At 41.6% G+C, this 25,715-nt stretch overlaps 2 protein-coding genes across 8 annotated transcripts in view; one reads left to right on the top strand and one right to left on the bottom strand.

Moving 5' to 3' along the window:
* LOC125775022 (neural-cadherin) overlaps positions 1-25,715 on the bottom strand; it is a 476,608-nt gene that overhangs the window by 405,667 nt on the left and 45,226 nt on the right. The window lies entirely within an intron of this gene.
* Positions 1-25,715, top strand: part of LOC125775026 (neural-cadherin-like) — a 254,791-nt gene that overhangs the window by 111,812 nt on the left and 117,264 nt on the right. For 2 of the 6 annotated variants that reach the window (XM_049445430.1, XM_049445436.1), the window contains exons 1-2: positions 15,539-15,902; positions 18,992-19,353. The exons of 2 other annotated variants lie outside the window; for them this stretch is intronic. In XM_049445430.1, coding sequence (XP_049301387.1) covers positions 19,302-19,353 — 52 coding nt within the window. In that variant the 5' untranslated portion in view covers positions 15,539-15,902; positions 18,992-19,301. Of the gene's footprint in view, positions 1-15,538; positions 15,903-17,299; positions 19,354-25,715 lie in introns of those variants that run through there. 2 more of the 6 variants (XM_049445433.1, XM_049445431.1) reach the window with 2 other exon arrangements.

The following is a 25,715-nucleotide window of genomic DNA, read 5'->3' on the forward strand; positions in this document are numbered from 1 at the left end:
CTGATCTGCTCATGGTTGTATCGGTTGCCGGATTCATCGTCGCGCCTAATACCAGATCGGTTGTAAGGTCAAACACCTTGCCGCGTTCAAACGCCGTGCTGGATAGCTTCGGTTCCCCCGATGATACGGCTGCCGTTGATGAATTTGCTGCACCTCCGATGCTAATCGATGTACTACGGATTGCCTTTGTATGTGTTGCAATCGCCGCCGATACCATTGTAGACGGCGTGTCTGATGATAGTTGCGTATCATCCCGTTGTTCACCTTCCACGTGCTCGTTCTCCAGTTGTAACATTTCGAGCTCGATCTCGAGGAGCTTTTTTTTGATCGCCAGCTCCTTTTTTCTCTTTAACACCTCATCTGCAGTGCGTTGCTCATTTGCCGTGCGCTGCTCATACTTTGCACTCACTTGATCGTCATCGCTGCTGTCAGACAGAGCAAGCGATATCGCCGATCCGTATTTGCCCACGTGGGGCTTCGCTTCCTTCCTCTGTGGTTCATCAATCGCCAGGATAACACGAGGCGTCGAGATTCCACTACTTTTTTGATGATCGATCGCCAAGTTAGCAGTAGGCGTCGATACTTCTTTATGCTCACTTTCCATTACACTTAATTTCACACGAGATTTGCACTAGAAACGTTGCAGAGTTTTAGCTTTGTTACGTTTATTGTTCAACAGGTGTTTTGAGTGTGAGCGGGGTGATGCGAACACTAAAACTCGTCCTGTCTCCTCGGTGGTTGGATGGAAAAGAGGACGATCGCTTGACGCAGCGCACGCACATTTCATTAACCGGATGCGTGTCCTGACGTTTTATCATCCAACGCACGTTTACAGGCGTAGGTGCAAGCGTTAGCGCCAACACCATGTTTCATGGTTCTTGACATGGTTTTTGACTCCAGATTGGAGAAGTTTCCAAGTTTTGGTTCCAGAAGGTACCATCACCTATCTGTAGGTAGTAGTACATCTGTTTCGTTTTCCGAGTCCCTCATTTACCTTTCGTTAATGTCTCCTGTTTAGGTGCGCCATAAACCAACAATGACTGGGCCTCCTATTTGGCTATTTGACTGGCTATTTGGCAATTTCATCGATTCTTGGAACTTTAGCAGTTCCTCAGATTTTCCGATGTCGTCAAACCAAGGTGGGAGAAGCATTATATCATCCGCGGTTTTTAAGATCTGTTTCCTTTTACTTATACTTTCCTCCGGGTATGTAGTACATTTTAATTGAGAATATAATTCAGAAAGTTCCCATACCCAGTGCAGCCGCTCCAAGAACGCATACAAAACCAATCTCAAACGATCAAGAGAGGAAAATTGTGAGAGAAAGTGCAACACTGAGAGTACATATAAGTATTTATTAGTCAATTTTAATGCTTCAATAATTCATAAAAAATATGAATCATTGCAAAAAGCAATTCCAGACTGTGACACCAAACTATAAATTTAGCCATAATCGTCTGACAACGCGTCAAACAATCGGAAATACTTCATCAAAGTAAGCCCAATAAATCACTTCCGCCGAAAGATGCTAACAAATCGAATTTGCTCCGAACAGAATTCCTCTTATCACCTCAGAGTCACAATGCAATCTACCGCATCGAATCGTATCAACCGAAACGAATAATAAAACTCGTGACTTTAATCCACCTAGCATACAAAAGTTGGGAAAAGAAAAAAAAACTACACACAGCGAGAGATATGGCACATTCAACCGGAAGCAAGTGCACCATGAATGGACTGAAATAAAAGAGTGGCCAAATTTTTCATCCACCATTATTCCGATAACGAATGATTACGAGATGAAGCGAATTATGTCATTCGGAAGAATGCGCAGCCCGGGAATGAACAATCCGCGCCTGGGTACGGTGAAGCCTTGCCGCAGATTTTGATCGTCTCCTGGCACTTTTTCTGGGGAAAGTTTCCGTTGCGCTTTTCACTGTGTTCTGAGTGAAGTGTGTGTGTGCGTGTCTGTGTTCTCTTTTATGTAGCCAAATCTGCCAAATGGCATACCGTGTCTGCTCCCATCGTAAACCGCCCAATCCCATGTGCCTTGCACGTGCAAACGGAGTTGGTCATGCTTCCTGTTTTTGATGATGAGAAGAATAAGAGGGAAAGAGGGAGGGGGTGGGGGGAAGGCTTTTGGGTAACGGAAACGCTTGAGCCGACGTATTCAACCAACTCTTTAGTGTGTCCCTCCGGTGGTATTGAATTGGAAAGTTCCGCATGGAACGTTGGTACAAGCGCGGAAAGCTTCCCTTAACCCCGGCTCACAAATTGCATGGCGCCTTCAGTTCGCGAGCAATTCTTTTTCACTGTGTGTGTGTGTGTGTGTGTGTGTGTGTGTGTGTGTGTGTGTGTATTTTGTGTCGTCTTTCGCGTCACCCTTTCAGCGAGAATCAGTATGAGAATGTGAAGATTTTATCTAGTAGATTGAATTGGAACTACACGACGCCAGGGCTCACGGACTTGCAGCCTGGCACTATCGTTGCCTTGCTACCCATGAGACGCGCACCTCTTTCCGTGTATTTTTCCCTGGTGCCGGGGTTATCTACCTTCTTGTTTGACCGTGCAGTTAAATCGCAATTTTCCTTTCCTTCTCTCACAACTGTTTCCTCCCCTCTTTTATCCTGTGTTCTAATACTGGCAGTCTCTTATAGCTAAGGTACGATAGTGGAAAAGTAACTTCCGTAACTTCCAACACAAAAAACAGACTCATCCGCGGGCGCTATCTTTACCAATGAACGATAGCGTTCCAGAAAGGAGATGTTAGACAAAAAGGTTCACATGAGTAAAATAGGGCGGGAAGGCAACAACACACCAAAAAAAAAAAAAAACATGTCACCTATCCAATTTTCCCACGAATTTGTTTGATAGAAGTGGTGGAAAATTTGATGCCATGAAACGAAGTTGATGCTGTGGCACGCAGTTAAGGATGCCATTTATGAGAGGTTTGGCAGGAGCTCGCGTACAATGGCAGACTCAAGAAGAGGCACGTAGCCGACAACGTCCGGACTGAGTTAAAGCTGATCTGGTGTCATAAGGCGTTGGTAGGAGAGTTTTGTACGTTTCGCTTCCTTAGCGTTGAGAGTGTGGGACGCATGATATGAGATGACTTTCATGGCCAAGAGCAAGGCAATCAAACGATGCAGCTGGTGTAGTGTGTTATGAGAGCAGATAGACTTCTTAATTGAGACGTGTTGAAAGAGGAAAAGTAAAATATGAATGTTGTTAATTAAAAATAGTGAAAACTGAAAGCTCAAGGGCAGGCATACAGTTAAAGTGGTTTGAAGGAGAAAAAGTGCCTATTCTCGAAGATCAAGGTCCCAGGAATATCTGGTGAGGAATTCAAATCATTTCGTCGACAAATAGCATTAGCAATTCGTTTCAATGTTCAAAAGCATATGTTCAATGATCAAAAGCGATTTTTGTTTTTATCAAATGAATATTTTGGAAATTGGTTCTTAGAATTTCTCCAGAAAAAAACCTTGAAAGAGATTGAATGTTTCAGCAGCTTTGAATTGCACCATTCACAACATTCTTGACGAGAGATTTTATTTTTAAATTGATATTGTTTTGCTTTATTATAACAACAAAATCAGTTAAATATTGGCTGGTTTTGGTTAATCCCAAATTATGGCTTCGAAATTTTAAGTCTTTCCCAAAATTACTGCGTACTTGACCGAGTATCCTTCTTTTCCTTTTAGACACTTGTTAACGCTACCCATAAGAAGCATTACAGACATTGAAACATATTTATCAAATATGAAGATGTTGCTCTGCTTTCCTCGAATTGGGGAAAACATAATCCTCAGTTTTTCCTGGGAAATCCTTTCAATGATATGATCCGATCCTGATGCTCCAACAAGCTGCTAGATAAGAACTAGTGTAATATGTATGGCTGCCTATTTTAATATTCTCCTTCCTCGGGTTTAGGCACATGTTTTGAAATACCAGTACTGCTTAGCAACTAAGCTGATGCCTGTAGTAGATTAAAGCTCTGGGGATATATTTAATACACGATAAGTGTTGATGTTTATAGCAAAGACATGATGTTCTTAGGTTGCGATTGGAGTTTTATAATAACAATCAAACCAATTGCTTAGCACAATTATCTCAATTATTAACATTTTCATGCTGCTTTATAAAATAATGTAGCTACTATAAAAAGAGTATAAAATAAATTTTTTATCTTCAAATCGCTTTGCCTAGACGTCTTCTAATGCTTCTTCCTTCCAATGGTTAGGCGCATATTGCATAACATTAAATCTCAAATCAAAATTATTTCATTAAAATGACCACGCTTTGGCCACATTTTTAAGCGAATCTCCACAACCATTCATTACTTCAAATCTTAACGTCACGACCACGTAAATGGCGCAGCGAGGGAAACGAAAACCATTGCCCACATTCTGCAACAACAGAGAGCAGTAACAAACTGCTCAACCAACAAACAAGGGTTTGACGTTGGCCAATTTATGCTAACTAGAGTGCGGATCACCAAAATTACCTACCCCATAAAACCCACGGCAATATTCGCAACAACAAAAAAACAACCCACAGACTTACAGCGTTGCCGTAAGGGCTGTGCCGCTGTCAATGACCGACATCAATTGAGCCGGACGTAGCGTTAAATGCCATTCAGCCACCCAAATGGAATGGGTACGGAAGAGAAATCTTCTTGCGCATTACCTGTGCGCGGAATACCTGTGCCATCAAATGTACGGCGTTTTTTTATTAGTGCGGCCATAAAACAGCGCCCGGCAATGGGTTTCAAAAATGTGTCTTGACCGGCAAAATTTATTTCGAAAGCTTTCACATTTGTTGCGCCACGGCTTTAGCGGGTGGAAGATTTATCCATTTTCTTGCCAATTTCTCTAATTTTGATGCTTCGCTTGGGCGACCGGCGAGGGAAAGGTTGTTTGTTATTTAATATTCTTTACCCACGGTTTTAAGTACCTGCCTTTTCGTGTGTCCGGGGTGGTTTGGAATGCTGGTTTGTTGGGGCAGGTGTGTCCGCTGTCAATTATCTGCCGCAGAAGGATGAAGCTGAGAATGATTTCAGCAGTAAAATGGCATCCCGGCCAGGATGAATCGTTTTCATTTCGTAGCATTCACGCGAATGGACGGACCGTTTTGTCGGAAACGAGTGAAAATATTTGCTTATAATTTGAATACATTATCATTTGCGGTCCACCACCCGATTCGCCACCACCCTGTTGCTGGGAGGGTTGAAATTTCGGCTTGAATGTAATTTTTTTTCATTTTCAGTCATAACGTTTGGTTTCAAAGTAATTCCAATCGAACGTGTGATTTTGCGTGTTTGCGTGAGATTTTTCTTTTGCTTTGATTTGGTTAGAGGCGGTGAAAAATTTATCGCGGGTCCCAATGATGGTTTTGCGATGGTATTTTTGCTTGTTAAAGAGACCTGCAGGAAAATGGTGAAAGTACCAATAAAAAAATTAACTTCCATGCAAAAAAAACAAACGCATGAAGCGAGCAGTCACGCGAGTTTTGGCAACCGTCAGGCCGACCCGTACCACCGTCCGAACAACGAAAGTCAGAAACTTCCGGTCGAAAATTCGGTGGTGCACGTTTTTCCTGCGGCATTTCAATAAATTTCAATCATCATCGCACGTAAATTATGTATTACAACCATGTGAAATGGTCAATTTCGCAACCGGTCGGTACGGCCCGTATTGAAAGTACGGTTTGCGAGCGGAACCTGGACGAGTTACGCCATCAACTGGGCTTCCGTAATGTACGAGCTCGTTTGCTGCATGTAATGCTTTCGGCTGTATGGGACACCAATTTCTGCGCGAGTACATCATACAGTATGATTCATCAATAACGTTACCGAAGCGTTATCAGTACGTAATGAACGGTAACTGCTCATCAGCGCTATAAAAGTGGTGTCATTACTATTTGCGCACTTTGGCTGCCACTTATGCATCGATTTAATTCAACTTTACCTGTGCAAACTGAATTAAAAGGCCCATTGAAACGTGATCGGCAATCAAATATATCAACCATGCTTTATGGTCACGGTGGACATATGTTTCATAAAGTCATTAATCAATGAATTTTTAGTGTTTAATGTTTTTTAATTCCCAACGCTTCATCTTGTTGACAATAAATATATGCAAAAGAATGTCAAATAATTAAATATTAAATTTGATTTTTTACATAATGAATATTAATCAGAATTGGAATGAAAGCTTCACACGATTGAATTAATTGAAAAAAAAAATAAATATTTTTTTCCAAAAATATAAATTTTAAATTTAATATACTCTCCCACCAGACTTACTCCGTATCCAAGAATGTTGCATCGAATTTGCGGAATAAAAATAAACTTAAAATTAATTAAAATAAACAAGTAAGATTCGTTGAATTCAACCTTTCAATTGATCCATTGTTTTTTATGCTTGGGCCTATTCAATCTAATCTCATTAAAATCGAGGTACAAAAAATCGATCAAAGTTGTTGAATTTCTTGCTCAGTTATATTGCTCTTCATTTTTTACTGCAAATTTTCCTGCTTCTTTGAGAGATGTAAACGAAAAAACACAGAGAGAGGTAGAGAGAGTAGAGAAGGAGCGCATCGTAAAATTTTTGAACCTTGCGAAGGTGTACTACACCCTGAAGCGATCAAGGGAGCGATTGCTTGACCTGCATTTCCCATCACTCGTGCATATCGAGTGTGTGTACGTGGCCGTTATACATCCTTTAACCGCTTGATGCAATTCTGCACATGTATGCCACCATTTTTCATTTGACACACACACGCACACACATACACACACACTGAAAGAATTATTTATTTTTCTCACTTTACTGATGCATCGTTCACAGGTAAGCGATTGCGATGACGCGTTGACGCTTGACAAATCGTTGTGCCCTTGAACCTTTCGGCCTAGGTAAGTCCTCCGGCATGGGATGAAGGTAAGTGTACGCCGTTTGCTATACATCCACTGGATGGAGCAAAAAAAAATACCCCCCATACCGTACCGAAGATGGAGCAGTTGCGCTATACTACGGTGACTATTTTTCACGCAATACGATTAGGAAATGGTCGCTGGTTGCATGCTGGATGGAAGAGTGATGAGAAATGCTGCAATAAGGATAACAAGCATTGGTACACACATACGTTTCCAGCGGCAAACATAAAATTATATGTAGACAGAATTTTCTAAACTCCAAAGTCTAGCAAAACAGTCTTTTCTTTTGCTACCTGACGTGTGGGTCGTTAAATTTTTCCTTTAAAATCTCATCAAGAATGCACACCTTGACATGGGTGATTTTTTTTCTATCGAGGAAAAATAAAAATATCACATGAGAGGTGAGTTGCGAGAAGGCACGTTGGAACGCTTAATATCAGATTTAACTTTGAACCAACAGAACGAACTGGCGATAGCTCGTTAGGTTTACCACATCCATCAGTACCGTCTATCGGTACCGCTGGTTTGTTTCGGGACCTGCACATCATGCACAATTCCACTAACGATGCTGACTGTCACCGCATGCTGTACCAGCGTTTGGTTCAACTGATGGAATGAATTCGATTGTTTTCACTTATAGTGCTTCCGTCGATTTTTTGTTGTTTTGCATCGTTGTTTTCTTGTCCATTGCAAAAAAAACCAAGTGTCATGCCCGTAACGGAATTTATTCCATTTCAAAATCGGCTCTTGACTCCGTCAGAAACAGATGTGTGGATGGTATGCACCGGATAGTGCAATCATTTGACCATGCTCTAGGTTCGCGTGTGAGTTTTTTTCTTGTGTGATAAAATACACGTAACAGAACGATCATTTTATTCAGGTGTGCAAGCAGTTTCAGCCGCTAGGCGTTTGTAGCAACAATGGCATCGTTCCACCCTTTGGGCTGATGGTCCACATGGTTCAATCGGTGCTGGTTGCCAGATATCGAATACTAGCTGCACAACCAACATGAAGGATGCATTTTTAAGCGCTCGGTACAGAATGGAATGTAAAAGAAATTTATTCCCAATTTATGAACAAAACCGTAGGAAGAATGGATGAATTTTTGAAAACAAATATATATGAATTTTGATTGAATCACCAGCCATCCCGGGGAAAATAGTTTCGCTTTCCCAAATGTGGTCGTGCTCGAACGGGTAGGTTTGTTCGTGATTGTGCTACTCAACACCGGACTGAAAAGGTTCCTGATAGGGAGGGGTTCTGCATTTCCCAACAGTACACCTCAACAGTAGAAACCGTAGCTTCTGACAAGCTCAATGTGACTTTTGATTAGGGAAACCACTGGGACTAGGCTGAGGCATAGCTCTCTACCATCCGTCACTACCGTGCAGCAGGCTGTTTGCTCGCGACTATATGCTCTCCAATATTACCGAACGACTCTCGACCAAATGCCCTTCCCGCCCGTGCGGTTCCTGTAGCTCTTCCTCACTCAAAAACCCTATTTCAACACATCAATCTGTGATGGTAGCTCCCTGGAACGGGACGACGGTCGTAACCTAACCGATACTCATGGTTTTTGGGAAAATGTCGTGTTTTCGTCATGGCGCGACTTTTCCGTCGCTTTTGCCATCACCATCATTCGGGCGCGACCGTAATTCATTTCAAGATTGATGTTTGCTTTCGTTTCTTCCTCAAACATTGACCCGTTGTACGGTATTAGCAATAGGTGGCATTGGTGGCCTTTAACCGCGCGTGCCGACGGAAGCTGGAAGCTGGCAGAATGAGCGCGCACACGGGTGAGTGTTTTTCCCGGCCATGAGGCCAGTTTTGAGGCTGGCTGCGAAAAGCGAGGATGAATCACGCTCGAATTGCGCCTAGCGTGCACGGTGCAGAACGACCACAAAAGTGCAGAAAAAGCACCATCAGAGTGGATCGGTATCTAGTGCTATTTTCCATCCACTGCACTTGCACTGACTCGCAGTAATGGATGATTGAAAAAGTTTGATAAGATAGTGCAACCAGGAATGAGGGATTTTGAATTTAAAATGTACATCTATCGCATCCGAATGGGTTCCGATTGCATGGATTGATACATCTGGCTTTTGTGTTTCCGCGAATGTTTTATACGGTAACTTCAAAGTAGTCAATGCTACAGCAACGTATGTGTGGGCATGTGTGGGAAGTTATAAAATTGACGTGAAACGCTAGACATTTAAATTAATTCCGCTGATAGGCACAGAAACAATTCCGTAATGAACTAAGTTTGAAGTTCCTTTCAAAATGATCTACAGTAGCCAGAATGCTTTAAATATACTAAAATTTCTCAATAATCAATCAATTGGTACGTGATAGTCACAATTTGATGTCTTTCAAAAAAAAAATGCAAAATATTTAGAAATCCGGTAAGATCACCAAGCTACGGTAAGTTATCGTCTAATAAGCAATCTCCTTACGCTTTATCAATTTTTCGAGAGGTATTCATCGCATATCTTCAGTATTAAGTTCCTGAGCCAGGTAAAGTTGAAATAGATTGATTTTTGTTCAGGGCTCACTACCGTCCTTCCCTCCTGAACAATATTTCAAACCGATTGGTTGACACTCAATTTAATTTATGAAGATCGTCAAAACCTTTTTTAGGCGGAGGACATTGGGAAGGCGTTGCATAATACATATTTAATAAGAGCAACTATCTCAGAAGGCATTCTTCAAGGAATTCTGCGGAAATATCTGCAATTTCCGGATTTTCTGTGAATGATATAAATTTTGTGGATTTAATGAAAGATTTGATGATGATGTCGTGATCTACTACTCCAATATGTTGAGGATTAGTGAATCACGATCATAAAGCCTCAATTTACACCAGTTCTATTTCTGAATTCTGGGATTATTGTTGAAGTTACGAGTATTTCGTGATCTTCTTCGACTAAATACTTGAGTGTCCCTATAAATTTTATTAGAGGCAGTTTCAAAGCGTATCAAAGAGAGGACATTGGCAGCCAGCACCCTAACGCATATTTAAATATTTGTATTGCTATTGGTAATGATCGTCGAACCAATATTCGTGGAGTTTTGAACGAATTTGACATCATTTTCGAAAGTGAGGTCACCACTGCGCAAGTCTGGTTTTTAATAGTAGGGTCACCATCAATTTGGGATTTGCCTCGCACATTTTCAATTCGAGGTTTTCTGCCGCCAACTCGACTACTCGACCAACACGATGTCATCTTTCTATGCCACGATCTAGATTAACTTATAAAAGAAGGTTTGAGTCGCGGATGACTCTATCATGCGCTAGGTTGATGAGTAGACTGCTAGTCTGTCCATCTCCTTGACGTAGACTCTTTTTTTTTTGTTTTTTTGTTAACGGGGAGGGAACCTTCAAAAGGTTCCACCTCGAAGGGCGGCTTGCGGCTACAAACCAATCCCTCCGAGATGGATTATGTGGGATTCATCGTGACGCTGGGCCCGTGAAGCGGACCCGGCAGCCGATGGGACCCTAACTAAACCACTCCTCGACCTGATCCGAACCCTGCCGATGCGCTTGATGTGCGTAGTACTCCATGCAGGCTTGACGTAGACTCTTGGTGGTAACAAAGGGTCTTGAGAGTTTTCCATAAACAATCATTTAGCGACCAATGACATTGGTCATCGGGATTTATACAAAAACAAAAACAAAAAATATAAAAACAAACTCTAGAAAAATACTTCGAAAAATATTTGGTTTGTTGTAACAATTTATACTTTAATTTTCGTACCCTGTCAACCATGTTCAATTTCCTATCCAAATTGCATGCTTTAATCTGCATGTTTAAAAGTAACAAAACAAGCAAAGACTAATATTAATTAAGAGCTTCACACTCCTGAAGGATAAGGAAAATCTTCGTTGACTAGAAGCATGATACCATTGTCAACCGTTTGTCGGAGCAAAAACTGTCATCGACATGGTGATTTCAATTATTGAATGTTAAGAAAATTGCGAAGCAGCTACCAGCATCAGCACAAGGGCACATTAACTACCAGCACTGCCTGTATCAATTACTGCAAACTGTGTCATTTTATTTACCGGCCAACACTTTTTCGCCCCCTCGCTCACGCTGTTCGCTCCCCGTATCACCCGTACACGTAGGTCGTCATCGTTGCGAAGCAATCGTACCCGACGCAAACAAATTGTGCCTTGTTTCAATTTTCTCCGTAACGTTTGGCCGTTGATTGTATCGCTATCCACCGGGGGCAGTATATCGAAAGCTGCACGCGAAACCGTTTTCTCCCGTTGGGAATTTGCAAGAAAAGACGAAACAGCACTTGCACTCAAGATTACTCGAATTACATAATTATCAGTTCGTTTGGCTTATTAAGTTTAATGGCACTCGACACTTTCGACACGATGCTTTGTATGAGCAAATCGTAACAGTCACGTCAAGCGTGGGTAGGGGAATAGAGAAAATGCGGCTCCGAAACATCCGGCTTCACCGTTCGATCCGTTGGCAATACGGCTAATGAAGATAACGAATAACACTGGTCTGGTTTAACGATGCTTACCGAGAGTAAAATGGTGAAAAACAGGCCGTACGAACAATACAATATGATGGTGCTAAAATCGATTAGCAGGAAAACAAGCTTGGAGGAAATTGTTTTCGGGTTGTTTTTCGGGAACAGACGGAAGTAATCGAACGGGGGTGAGAAAATTAAATAAAATCATCCAGCCGTTCCACACACACACACACACACCCTTCATCGCCAGGTCATTTTTCCGCATCACTTTCACAACTCGTAAAATGAAACAAACTAAAAATCTCGCAATCATACCACCGGGATAGACATTCCTTCAGTTAAAAACGGGTTGGGCCACACAAGACACAAACCGGCAGTGGACAGGTTTTCTGGTTGAAAAATGGAGAATCAGTGTTCCCGGCACCGAACAATGCGCACCAATGGAAAGCAAACCCGGAAAAGTCTAATTGATTTCGCAAACAATTTCTTTCCAACTGGTCCGGCCATACCCGTTGGGCTGTAAATGTTGCTGCTGCTAGACGAGGGAATTGGACCGAGCGATAAAATGGGTGGGGATTTTACTGAAGAATGTACAAATTACTGAACGATTTGAGCTGTTGGGCAAATAGCGCTGAAGTGTTGGTTTGCTTATTTGTAGATTGTTTCGTAAAGGATAAGTTTATAAATCTTTGCGTCACGGTGGGAGTTATGCGATTTATGAGTTGAGGGTGTTTGCACATTGGAGAGCAGAACATTCAGCAGCAGAATGACTAACCCCGGAACGAGAAAATGTCATGGCATATTAAAGCTTTGACCTCCTACTCCCTTAACATTTTGTGCCACATAAATTGGAAATGAGTCTTTGATGTTCGAACAAAATAAATCACTGAAATTCAGAGAAGAATGTTCTCTGCAAAAAGGGATTTTTTTGTTTTACCTTTCCGTTTATCGTTTGTTGCACGACCTGCACAGGTCATTGTGTTCGGTGGAGCGAAAAATATAGTTAGTTTTCAACTTGAACACATCAATAAAGTTCTTAGAAAACCTTAATGCCATCATTACACTAGTATCAGAAGAACAAATTCACCAAAGATTCTTTCCGCACACAGTTGCTGGTTCATCGGCAGAACAAAAACCATTCTTCACTTACGAGCATTGTTTTCTTGCTGGCGTCATATTGGAGTCTGCTGAAGCTGTTGAATATTGTTTTTTTTTTTTTATTTTGCTACTTATTAGCATTCTTTGCATAGCGCAAAACTTTACCCCCAAAAATGAACCAGAGCACCAATGCAATGGTTTGCGGCGGTCCAAAATTACTTTTTCAGATTTAAATTAGGTTCAATTTCGTTTGCTTATTACGGTCATTCGTTTATTCGCCGTCCACGATTACGGTTGATTTGAAGGATACGCAAAACCGATGATGATGATGATGCGAGCATGAGTTGAAGGACGCTGCCCTTGGTACACACTTGGACGGCAGTGGTGATGTTTTGGTAATTGAATTTTTCATTATCAAGCGGAGTTGTCTTTTGCAATTCTGAATTATTTCCCAGCCACCGGAACGTTTGCAACATTGTTTTTTCGGATGGTTGCCAAAAGAAAAGTTATACTTTGAAAAAGTACAAATTCTTGGAACAACAAAGAATACTTTTCAGAAATCATCAGTGCAGAAGAATGCCGCTTGGGATATCATATTTTTTGCCTATTAAAGCTTAATTAATTAAATCGATCAAGAGCAGTACTCTTTCATTACCTACTAATAAAAACAAATTAACAACTCCATTGTCTAAATTTTGTGACTCTTATGATTTAACGTCATGTTGTCCATGTTAAGTATAGCATAAACATGATACCGAGTGATACCCGAGTCATCGTTGCACAAAACCCTTTTTGGCTATTAAATGATTTATGCCAGATTTAATGGTGAAACAATAAAATAACAATTTTATTCATCTACCAAAAACCACTACACAATTTGTGCCTATGCCTTAAGAGCATCTGCAAACGAAGGTACACGATCGATGGTCATTTGGTTCGGTCGTTAAACTCTTCAATTATTTCAACGAACGTATTCGCCCAAAGAAGAACACGAAGAAAACATCAGCTTAGTATGCTCAGAACTGAACCAGAGCTGAGATCAATCAAAGTACCATTTTATGGTCATGCATCCTCAGTTTGAAGGGTACGATGTACTTCACCTGTCACTAGAAATAAGTGATCGAGTGTTGTAACGGCCTAAAAAGTTGTACACCCAATGGTAACAGAACATCGTCAAAAGTTGAATTTTATTCAAAATTTGGTCCAATGCCATGTGTCCATGTGGCTCGTGTTATCCCACCCTTACCAAAATTCACCAGAAAGGTGTACCAATAAAAAAATCTTATTGCTACATAAATTTAACAACCACTCGGGAGTGTTCCTCACTGCGGTATGGTGCTTGTGGTCCGGTTTTTGGGCCCGAACAAGACACAATGAATTAGAAATTTCCCAAGGGTTGTATCTAGTGCCGAACATTTTGTCGGCAATTAAAGTCTCTTCTAATGAAACGATTCAACACCTCCGATGGTACTTAATCCAATGAATAGACCATAGTTATTGTGGATTGAATCGTGAAGTGCAAATAGCATTTTGTCGCATAATTTAAATTTTGTCCTTCAAGACTGCAAAACAATAATCGTAAATACAAGTTGTAAAAAAAATCTGTTATTTGAATGCACAATTTAAACAAATAAACCCTTGTTTCTCAAAATTCTACATGAATGCTTTTAAGATGTGATTGAGAAGTTGTACGGTCCTGGCAGAAAGTTAAACTTTTTCCCAAAACTTCTACAAGAAACTGTCACAGATTTAACAAACAACTTTTACCGGGCGAGAAATTTACCCATGCAGTGTCTGGCAGCGAAGACTTTTTGGTGCCTGCTTACCCATCGCTCAACGCTCTTACAGAGCTGAAATCAGATAAGCTTCCCAGCTGACAATACCGACTGTCATCGCCTCATCTGTGGACGCATGGATCAGAAGCTTCGTTGCCTAATGGGCCGAAAACAATCTGATGGAAGCCAGACAACGGGAAATGTTCTAGAAGAAAAAAAAAGTTCACTAGAGAAAGCATGCCAGTATTACGGAACGACTGAAGCACTAAACGTTACCTTAAGGGCACTATTGCTAAGGAGCTCCTGCTCCTGGGTGGAGGTCACCCAGACAAGAAAAGCTTTATTTATATGCTTGAGTTTATCTTCGCTTTTTTTTTATCCTGTTTAGTTTTCTTTGTGCTTTGGCAAGTTGATGAGAGTCTATGGGGGAAAATAATGCTGTACAGTAATATTACTACGGCATCTAAGCTTACTCTGATCAGGCAACACGAGACACCTTAATTCACATATTTTTTGCCACGAAAAATAAAATCTCGAAAGCTTTGTAACATTGGTCAGTTTATATTAGCAAAGCAACTCTTATTATTAATGTAAAGTACACGAATACTCAGTATATAACGACTTCATTCTCCATTTCCAGCGTATATTAAGCTTTATTTCCCTATGATTTGATTACTCATCCAATTATCACGAACTCGTTTCTTTGTTTATTAAATTCCTAATTATGTGTGTTGTTCACCAGCTAATGGTGTGTCATACAATTATAAATTAAACGCTTCATTAATTCCATTACAACAAGATTCCGCTCAAACGAATATGTTCGGTTGCACATATTACGCATATCGTTGTCTTGCTGTGCAATCCCCATTCCAACCTCGAAATACCTTTTACGCCTTCATTCCCCACCATCGGAAAGCACCTTTTTTCGGTCAATGGATAATGAGCATCTCTTATCGGTGCTGCTGCACCAAAAAAAAAAAACGAACCTCACTCGGAACACTGAAGTGGTTAGGAAAATGCAAAATCGAATCGCAAAAAGCTCGCCCTACCCCAACATGAAATGCATTCGCATGGTGCGTTGGAAAAAAGGCGTTAGTCGGTCGCTGTTTGACAACACGAACACGAAAGCTTTTCGTTTCGGGTGAGCATGCGCATATCACGAACCCTTACCACACTGTACCGTCCGTAAGATAAGATGAACGTACGCCGGTTTGTGTAATGCGAAAGCTTTTAGCATCCCCCCCCAAGTTCGGAGCTTTTCGTTGTTCACTCGTATGATTAAGGAAGGGAATGAACATCGTTTCGGTTCGGCCCTTTTATGCCGGATTCATCGGAAGCTGCTATCGTTTCGAGGGTTCGGTTTGCCGATCGTACAAAACACACAAGCCCTAGCCTTGATCGTGACCGTACGTCAGTTTATCTTAAACCGCAGACGGGATTGGTTCGACTACGGTTAGTCTTCGATTGGCGGCTGGCACTGTGTTATCTGTATCGTGAAGATAATAGCAAATATATTGCTCGATAATTTCCATCCAAAAGTGTTTGTCTGTGACCTAACACAAACAAAAAAGCGATTGAGTGAAATTTAAATATATCAAATCGTGAGTTTAATGATTTGTAGAGTGTGCTGTGTGTGAGTGTGAAGATAAATAAATTGCTGTATAGTGTTAAAGTTCAGTTTGATAAGCCAATCGCTGTCATATGTGCTATGCAGCCTTTGCTTCTTATCACATTACATAATATGGTTCAGCAAAACTTACCCTGTTAACTTGTTAAAAGTGCTACAAATTGATACTTTGCAACCAACAGTTTCGTACTAAACAAAATGGCCTATCATTTCACCGGTTCCCTCTAACACACAATACAGAAAAGGCGTGTTTATGCGTGTGTGTGTGTTGCCATATAAATCTGGCTGTGTGTGCTACCGTATTTTAAGGATCAAAAAAGCATAAAAGTTCAGAAAAGAAAAACTCATCAACTTGTGAAGTAGTTTCGCTTGTGTTCTCAACCAAACAAAAAAAAGAAAATCAAAAGGCAAAGCTCCTTTCGCGGGAAAAGGCGCCTAAAAGACCATCCTGCCAAGCGACGGTTTCACATTATTCCTGGTCGCGTTTGTTTTGTACGTACCCCAAGTGGTGCAACACTTCACAACAAGGTTCGTCTTCGTCGGGTGTTTGCAGTAGTGATGGGAAAAATGAATTTTTCGCCGGAATCGATTCCGGCTAGCTCCGAAAATTTTTGGAATCGATTCCGGGAAGTAGGTCCGGAATCACTTTCCGGAATCGGTTCCGGAATCGATTCCGGAGTCGATTCCGGAATCGATTCCGGAATCGGTTCCAATTCCGGAGTCGATTCCGGAATCGGTTCCAATTCCGGAGTCGATTCCGGAATCGGAATCGGTTCCGATTCCGGAATCGGCTTCGGAATTGATTGTTTTTGTTTTCATTATTGTACATCATTCCATGCGTGCTTTAGTAATGTCGCTTCCAATGTTTATGTATGTGAGCAACAATAGATCATAAAAGTTTTTACCATTATAAATCTGAGTTAAAATTATTTACAGATTATTTCTAGACTACTACCACAACGCTTGTCAACAATTTGATTTTGATGCTCACACACATTAACATTGGAAGCGACATTACTAAAGCGCGCATGGAATGATGTATAATACTGAAAACAAAAACAATAAATTCCGCAACCGATTCCGGAATCGACTCCGGTATCGATTCCGAAATCGGAACCGACTCCGGAATCGGTACTGACTCCGAAATCGGAACCGACTCCGGAATCGATTCCGGAATCGGAAGCGACTCCGGAATCGGAACCGACTCCGGAATCGATTCCGGAATCGGAAGCGACTCCGGAATCGGAACCGATTCCGGAATCGATTCCGGAGTCGGAATCGATTCCAGAAGCGGAATCGGAATCGGAACCGATTCCAAACACGGAATCGGAACCAGGTAGTTCCGATTCCGAGTGCCCATCACTAGTTTGCAGGCAGCCAAAACAAAAAACAAAAAAAAAGGTTCCCGTTCATTCCTTTGCATCTTACATTGCGTATGGATTAACGTTACCGTTCCATGGTTTCATGACGCGGCAACTGGATGACTTACGATATTGTGCGGCATCGAGTGATACGTAACCCGTGGTGATGTGTTGAAGTTTTGTTTTTAGAAAAGTGAAACAAAAAATTTAAGGAAAAACGAGCATCGTTCGTCTGTTTTGCTCCATTTTCCAAAAGGATTCAGGGCACATTTTGTGTCTTTCCTTTTCTTCTTACCCAACTGAGAGTGTGACAAATCGTACCGACGGATAATACCGACCTTAGCGTGGTACGCAAAAGCGCCCGTTGCGATATAATTCTGCTGGATGGTTTGCTTTACGCAAGTGCACGCCGGGAATGGATCACTGTAAAGCCGGATGTAACCGATGACGGTACAAGAAGGTTACAAACCAACCAAAAAGCCTGTGCATGCGGCTTCCGTGGGTGTATGTGAGCAAAACAAATGACCTCTTGAGATGTGAAACGAATGTACGGAATGCTTTGTGGAGTGAAAAGAAAGCACCCAAAGCCAAACGAACTAAAGCAACTCTCAACTTCAGTATTGCAGCATGCGTTACAGTGTCGAGTACAGTAGGTACGCCTCTGTACAGCTCAAAATACAAACCACACACATACACACGCATTCGCACCATTCCGGCAAAGCCTCGGGATATTCGGTCTGTGTGAGATTACTGTAAAAAAAAAAACGAGCAAGCTTCCGGCGGCCCCGAACGGGTGGTGAAACCATTTATCACTGGAACGACACCGGAACGTGGCATCTTGGTGACGCGACAATCAGGCGCGTACTTGGGGCCAGCTTACCAAACCACAAGCAAATGTACATAAAAACACACGCACACACACATCATGTTGGAGTATATGTATAAAGCAAACACTGGAACCGAAAGCGGATTATCGGTCCAAAAATCCAACCGAATAATTGCACCGCACCGAGCGTGTGTAGCTTTTTGGGGCTGGAAAGAAAATCCAACCACCGATCAAAAAAAAAAAGGAGGGGAACGCCGTCATTGTAGGAACAATGGGTATATGGGTGGAATTTTCACCGGTGCCCTGGTGGGACGATGATAAGAGCGCATATTATCAACCACCTTTTTCATCTGCATCATCCCTTTTTTACTCCAAATTCCCAACTTCCCCCACCGGTGGAAAGTTGTTCAATTATAACTGCATTAGCGTACCATAATACCGGCGTGTTTGAGTAAGATCCTCGCAATTTTACCACTTTGCATAAGTTTTCCACCGTTATCAAGCCTCCCACCCTCCCACCTCAGCTACACACACCGGAAACGCATCCACCGAACGAAACTATGCCCAGATGCTGTGAGTGTGTATGTGTGCTTTTTGAAGGAAGGATAGCGATTCTTTGCATACCAAAACCACACTCAATAATCCTTCGTATAGGAGGACACATTTTGGTAGTGGAAGTAAAAGTGGAAAGCTCACAACACTAGCGGAACTCCTTCCGGAACCGGATGCTTCGCAGACAGCGTTTGTCGAAGTTTGTGCCCTTGTGACGGGAAATTCCATATAAAAAATGTGTATATGTGTGTGAGTTTGTGCCTTTCATATGTATATATAAGTGTGAGTGTTAGTGTGCTGATGTTCATTTCCTTTCCATTTTAGATACCATTAAAAACTGGAGTATAATTGAATTTGATAATTTGCCTTTCGTTATCGCTAGCAAATTATTCAACGGTGAAGCTTTTTGCGCGCGTGCTTTTCAGTGTGTTTGTGACAGTAATTGAAAAGCAGTTACAAAAAATAGAAAATAATAAAAGAAGTTAAAACAAAACCACAAAAAATTCAGTATTGGAGAATAGTGATAGAGGTGCATCTATCCGTACGGTTCAACCAATAGTGCAACAGTGGGCAAACCATGTGCATTGAGTACGATTTGTGGTTTTGACTAGTGATACTGCAACTGATCGGCGTTATGGTGGATCCACTGAAAATATTCTGGGTACTGACAAACAGCACTTATTTAGGTAAGACCGGAGAACGTTACGCACGCGCACGCACGCTCAAATTGGTACAAACGACGAGAAGTTGAAAGATTTAATCGTATTAGCGTTCTAAACTGGAAAGCATCAAGCAATTCAGAGAGAGAGAGAGAGAGAGAGAGAGAGAGAGAGAGAGAGAGAGAGAGAGAGAGAGAGAGAGAGATAGAGAAATTGCTAGCTAACCGATCCGTAAATGTGTTGTCTCGATTTAAGCTTCTTCTCCGGTGAATGGACCATTCGTGAAGAATAAGTTTAATGGAGTTGGAAATTGGTCTCCCCAGCGTGCGGCATATGGTCGTCTATTAGATATCTCGATCGCGATTATCTATTCCAAAGTTTCGTCTTTTTTCCCCTTTTCGCCCACTCGAAAACGGAGTGCTCCTGCATTTCCATTTAAGAAAGTGGTTTTTTGTTTTTTTTTTCTTTTTTTCCATGGGTGAAAAAAAACGAAACCGATTTCTGCTATGGTCCAAATCTCGAAAAGCACACGCTCTGCCGGATGATTATTTTTCCAAAAAAAAAAAACGAATTGCAAAATCCACCATCCGTCACATGTCTGCTTCCATGATTGTGTCCTTCCATTTTGTTCTCTATCTCTCTTTTTCTCACAAACACACACACACACGTGGTTCAATTTAATCGCTTCAGGCTGCACGGCTTTCGTTTGCCAACGAAATGGTTTCCTCTGGCGAGAGGGGAACATTGTTTTTGGTAGCAAATTCGTAACCAGTTAGTTGCCTTGGTCGTATTCGTGGAAAATCTCCCAGAAAGGAGTGAAACAAAATTGCTTACCCTTTCGATATGTCGTCCTCACCCGGCCGATTGAAGGGATACAAGCTGCCACAAGCTTTCGCCAATAGTAGGCGTACATGAGCGCGAGGAAGCTTTCACACTGCTCTAGCGGCACATCGTCTGGACAGGGTTGTAGCAGGAACGGAACGTAGGGTTGCCGGGTATCGTGGGATGGATTGTGAATTTTACGTTCCATCTTCCGTTTGCCGGGCTAGACGATATGGAAAATTGCTTCGAAGAAGGTAAATGTTTTCGTCCGTCTCTGTGTGTGAATTGCATTCGGATTGGATACAAATTTGAGGTTTTCCATTTGAAGCGATTGAATCTAGTAAGATGGAAATTCAGCCTAGGCCTGCTGTTTTTTTTTCTACTTCCCCGTTTCGTCTGACAGTTTTGACGTTTCATGGTTTATTCATAAAAACGTGCGTCAACCGCAATAAACCCTGCAAAGAAAAAAGAGGATGTAAAACATAACATTTTAGCTGAAAAACATCCGTTAACAGTGACATTCATCGGTTCAGATTTCGTTAGGCTAATCACCAACTGATTAAGCATACAGCATGGGAAAACATTATGCAGAGCAGTAAAAAACTAAACTGGATGAATATTGGTTGTTTTTTAAGGGTCAAAGGTTGTTCCATACGAAAGGTTTGTTTTCGATTCACAGAAGCATAAATATGCAACAATCTAAAGCGAAATAAAATCCCAATAAAATGCGATAGCAGTAAAAAACAAAGGATCGCTTTGTATAGTTGCCCTCGTTTCGTGTCGATATTAAGCGCGAGACTTAAGTCATCAACAAGCGATGATAAAATTCATTAGTTTCTTCAATTTTGTTGCTGTCGCTTACACAACAAGGCACAGCTGGAAATAAACTATAACCTCGCAACAGTAACACAGAATGTGTCTGCCTTTGGATGACGCGTCCGTTGTCGAAGATCGATCGGTGAGAGAAACACTCCCATCTGGACGTGTATCTTTATTCTTTTTTGGCAGGCAGAAAAATAACATGAGAAATTCGGTTTGTCATCGTGGTACGATAAAGCGCCTGATGTCGTCGGAAGTTATCGAAACCCCGACTTGGCTATCCCTTGCAAGGCCCGCCACACATTACCATTTGCCACGAGATTTGGCCGGGAAATCTTCCCCAAAAACCCGAAACGGATAATTAATCATCCAACAAAAGCGACTCACGAATGAAGCGCAAAAGGCAGGTTAATAAAAATATAGCCACAACCAGACTATTGCCGCCAGTCCGGTGGTACAATGGAAAACAAAACCCGGTCGAAGCGGGGGGATGAAGCAAACACAGAATCCGCTTCCGGTCAGAAGTGTTAATGTTGAATGAACCGCAACCGAAACCTTAGGGGTAAGTTCGAGCTCCGCACGAATCAAAGGGGAATGGAGGGAAGAAAAAAAAACATAACGTTGCCGTACGCGTGGGATTGCTTTCATCTTGATAAAGCTACTTGCAAACTCGGCAGACCGAAACGTATCCCGGGAAAAGCGTGAATAATCACTTTTTTCAATGGCAATGGGTTAGTTGTTTGTTGGATGGCAGAAATAAGCCATGCAGAGCGAGAATGGAACAGTGTGATTCTGACTCAACTTTATTATTTGTCATCTATCGTATGTACGGCTTCGGTAACTACGGAAGGAAACTAACTATTAAGTTACATCACTGCTAGCTTTGAGCAGTAATAAGCGGGTATCTTTCAACTTAATTAAAACAAAATGCTATATTAAGAGCAGATGAAGGGGTTTTGAGTTTAACTAGAAAAGTTGAATCTATTTGTGGATTCTAAATAAGTTGAACTACAATATACAAGATACAGCAGAAATTCATCTAAATTTCTAGAACTATTGTTTTATTTTTATCATTCTTAACTCACTTGTTAATGTTTAAAAAAAGGAATGTATTGTGAAAAATTGGGGTAAAAGATTTCACATCTACTTGTAAATATTCTAGATTAACTTGAAAATAATTCAGAATAAATTTAGTACAAATTTTCCACTTCTTGAAAATTCGCTACAATTCAAAAATAGAATTAAACTAGGTACAATTAGTTTTCAAATAAAAAAAACTTTGAAAAATTTAATAAACTACCGCATGAATTGAATAAAGCCAAAAACGACAATCATCTTCCATCGGATGCTTGAGAACACTGTTCAAAAGCTTTTCAAATCAACTAACCCATCAAAACTGCCGAAACTCAAGATTGTGTCTAAGCCGCTGAGTTAATCAGGTCCTCTTGTCGGCTTTTCTCCCTTCTAGAAATGCTGCCCATATTCAATACAAAGCAATAAGTACTAACTTGGGGCCAAAATTGCCAATTCACTGTAAGTTCCTCTACATCGTTTATCAACGATGGAGACGCCTGGTCGTTCAGCTCGCACCGCCACACCATAAATCGGTGATCCATGAGAATCGGTTCGAACCCGTGGCAGCTGCTATAACCATAGCTTTGATGACTGATTTACATCATGTTTGTGCAATTTTATTCTTTCATGTGGTTCGTGTGGTAACGCAAAAAAACCCCGGAACTTGCTAATCATACGTAGCATATGAATGAGCACCGACAGCGAGAAATGGTTTTCCATGGTCGCCGCGGTGCAAATAACGTTTGTGACGTGCCCGCATTATTTTGCATTCTTCGACCTCAATTTTCTACGTGATTGATTGACCCAGGGTGAGGCTAATTTTTGCACTCATGTACTCGTCATATTTTACCCGTAAAACACACGGAAAAAAAGGGGGGGGGGGGACAAAATATCGCACCCTACGATACTGGGAAGGGTGTGCCAAAATCAACCCTCGTCTTGCTGTCACGATGCCATTAGGTAGCTTTTTCCCGGTAGCGCTGAATGGTCTCTCTTACCGTGGAGAACGGTTTCATCGTTTCTACCCTTGTCAAGCAGGGAAGTGCGGATCGGTGTATTTTTCGGGTGCAAAGGTCACCGAACGGTCACGCGTTTAGTGTTGCTCCCACACACAGTGTTTTTTCCCCTCCAAAAACAAAGTGAACACATCCATCCTGTGGGAAGAGATTTTTTTTCTAAATAAGAGTACATAAACGGATAGCGCGGGATGCTTTCAAGCTAAAAAAAATTAACGTTGTCGAGTTGGTTTGTAAGCTCACGGTAAACGTTTCGTAACGGATCCCCGGGCTCATCTTCAGCCTGTAACACCACTGACAAAGTGTTGTTAAAACCGATTCACCACAAACTGGCCACCGTACCGGCTGGCTTAAGGAAGTGAATAATTAAAACAATTATCCCAACCCCGCCCCAGGCTTAGCTCTCTTCCCTTTTTCATCATCGCGCTCACCAAACCAACGCACTTCCAATTGCTTTCCTTGCTGGGTTACTATTTTTGTGAGGTGAGCATGGAAAATGAAATATCGTTCTTTGCCAGCATCAAGCCAAAAGGCACACCAAAAACCAACACCAGCATCCGTATTAATCTTCATACCCGTAGCGAAACTAAAGTCCGTCCGTTTTGGTAAACTTTGATTTTCTGGCCCATTCGTAAGCGGCAAAGAATACGTCTACTTTCGGTTGTACGGCAAGCACGCACGCAAAACGGGCACCGAAAAACATTCCGCTAATAAGCAAACAGATTAAAATGATTTCATTTGCGAATAATTGGTTTTTCTTGATTGCTTTTCTTGTCTTTACACGGTCAGCCCAAAACGGGGCAGGATGTGGATATTGTTGGAGATTGAAGATGACGTTATACTAGAGGTATTCGAATGGGCTATTCGTAACAGAAGAATCCGGTGGTGTTGATTTCAACTTCAACGAGACCAAACATTGTTGGTGCAAAGAAATTTAGCGTAAAACTTTCCTAATGAAATTGAGAGTGAGCTTTTTTTTTCTTGGTTGCCTTTTCCTTCCCGAAAAACGAAGAATGTGCCCTTCAGTTCTAACAGCGTGGTTTGGGGTTGGTTCGATCGTAGGATTGTATTACACCAGCACCAATGGTGTTGGCATCTGTTGAGTGTTGGTGTGTTTTTATGCCCTTCAGCCACGGCGAGTCCACTGCACCCAATTACCCACTATCCACCTTCCACCAGGTTGAGTGTTTATGTTAAGTTTATTTTCTTCCTTCCGATTTTTTTCCCCCGGTTTCGAAACGGATGTTTTATCTGGTTCGTTTCATCCGCTTTTTGACGTGGCGCTGGTTAAAGAAGAACTGGACAGCGTCTGGTTGAGTAGTAAAAAGTGCAACAATATTGCCTGCTTGAGACAGCCTTCACTAACCCGGTTTGAAGCATTAGGTAAAAAAAACGTAGAGCAACTAATAAATTGTACGGACGAGGGTTTGTTTCTCTTTCGACGGGAGGTTTGTTTCCCCCTTTTTACACCCTCCGTTAAATAAACACAAACTGTCCAGATCAGACTACCTTGTTAGCCAAGTAGGTAGCTGTGTTGCGTAAAGCTTTACGATTGACGAAGAATGGAGAAAAACATCTAACCACAGACGACGCTTCAACGCGGAATCCTTTCGTTTTTTTAAAGAAAGAAGAAAAAAACTAAAACTCCTCAAACTGAAGGCAACTCAGCAAAAAAAAAAATTAGCACCAAAACGATACTAAATATGGAAAGCATCTTTTCCTTGCAAAAGAATAAACAGTACGACAGCAAGTAAAAGAGCACAACTTTACCACGACCAGGGAAGTCAACTCAGTTTTTTCTCAAACGTGAAATCAAGATCCGCCTTTTTCTGTAGTGGGATTATTTCTGCACCTTTTCCTACGTTTTGCCAACGCCAGTGCCACGAGTTACGCAGGCTGCTGTCTGAGTTGCTAAGCGAGTTTTGCTGAAGCGGTTTTTTTTTGCCTTTACGCTATTAATAGAATTTAAATGGTTTCCATTAGCAAATTGCGAGCAGCGTGCAGAGACGCAAGTGACAGGAAACTGTCAAACTTTCCACTGGTTTATAGCAACGATATGAAGTAAATCGGATTAAAGTTGATCAATGGTGGGTGCTGTTATCGTTTGTTTTACCAACCACTTCTGCCCTGGATGCTGTAACGATTTATTTAATGGTTGAAAATATTATAACTACACAACCATTACACATTAACGAGTAGCATCGTATTGGATTAGTTGCTCAATTTCAAGCACAAATGAAGCTTTTTCTTTACTGAGAAAAACCCCAATCCCGCATACATAGCTGGAAAGCTACCGGCTATGGATAGACGAATTCTAGATTCAATTATGATGAAGAGAAAGATGCTCTAGGATAGTATTCCGTTCGGCAGCTTTTTTGTGTGTGTGTGATCCTCTCTCCGAAGCCTTGTTTCTTGTCGTCGCCCGATCACATAACATAACCGACCTAGAGCCTGTCGACATTAATTATTCATGGGTTGGCGTTATACGGTTGCCCCACCCATCTTAAGAACGTTTAGGAATGCATACCAGATTGGAATGTTACCTTTTTGCCCGAGCGTTTCAACATCTTCGCAGCACCTTGTTCTTCGCTTAAACTCCTGCTGCAATAAACCCTGCATTTGCTATCCGGCACGGGTAAAAGCACAGTTGCTCCATTT

This window comes from Anopheles funestus, chromosome 2RL (assembly GCF_943734845.2).
Source record: "Anopheles funestus chromosome 2RL, idAnoFuneDA-416_04, whole genome shotgun sequence".
NCBI lineage: Eukaryota > Metazoa > Arthropoda > Insecta > Diptera > Culicidae > Anopheles > Anopheles funestus.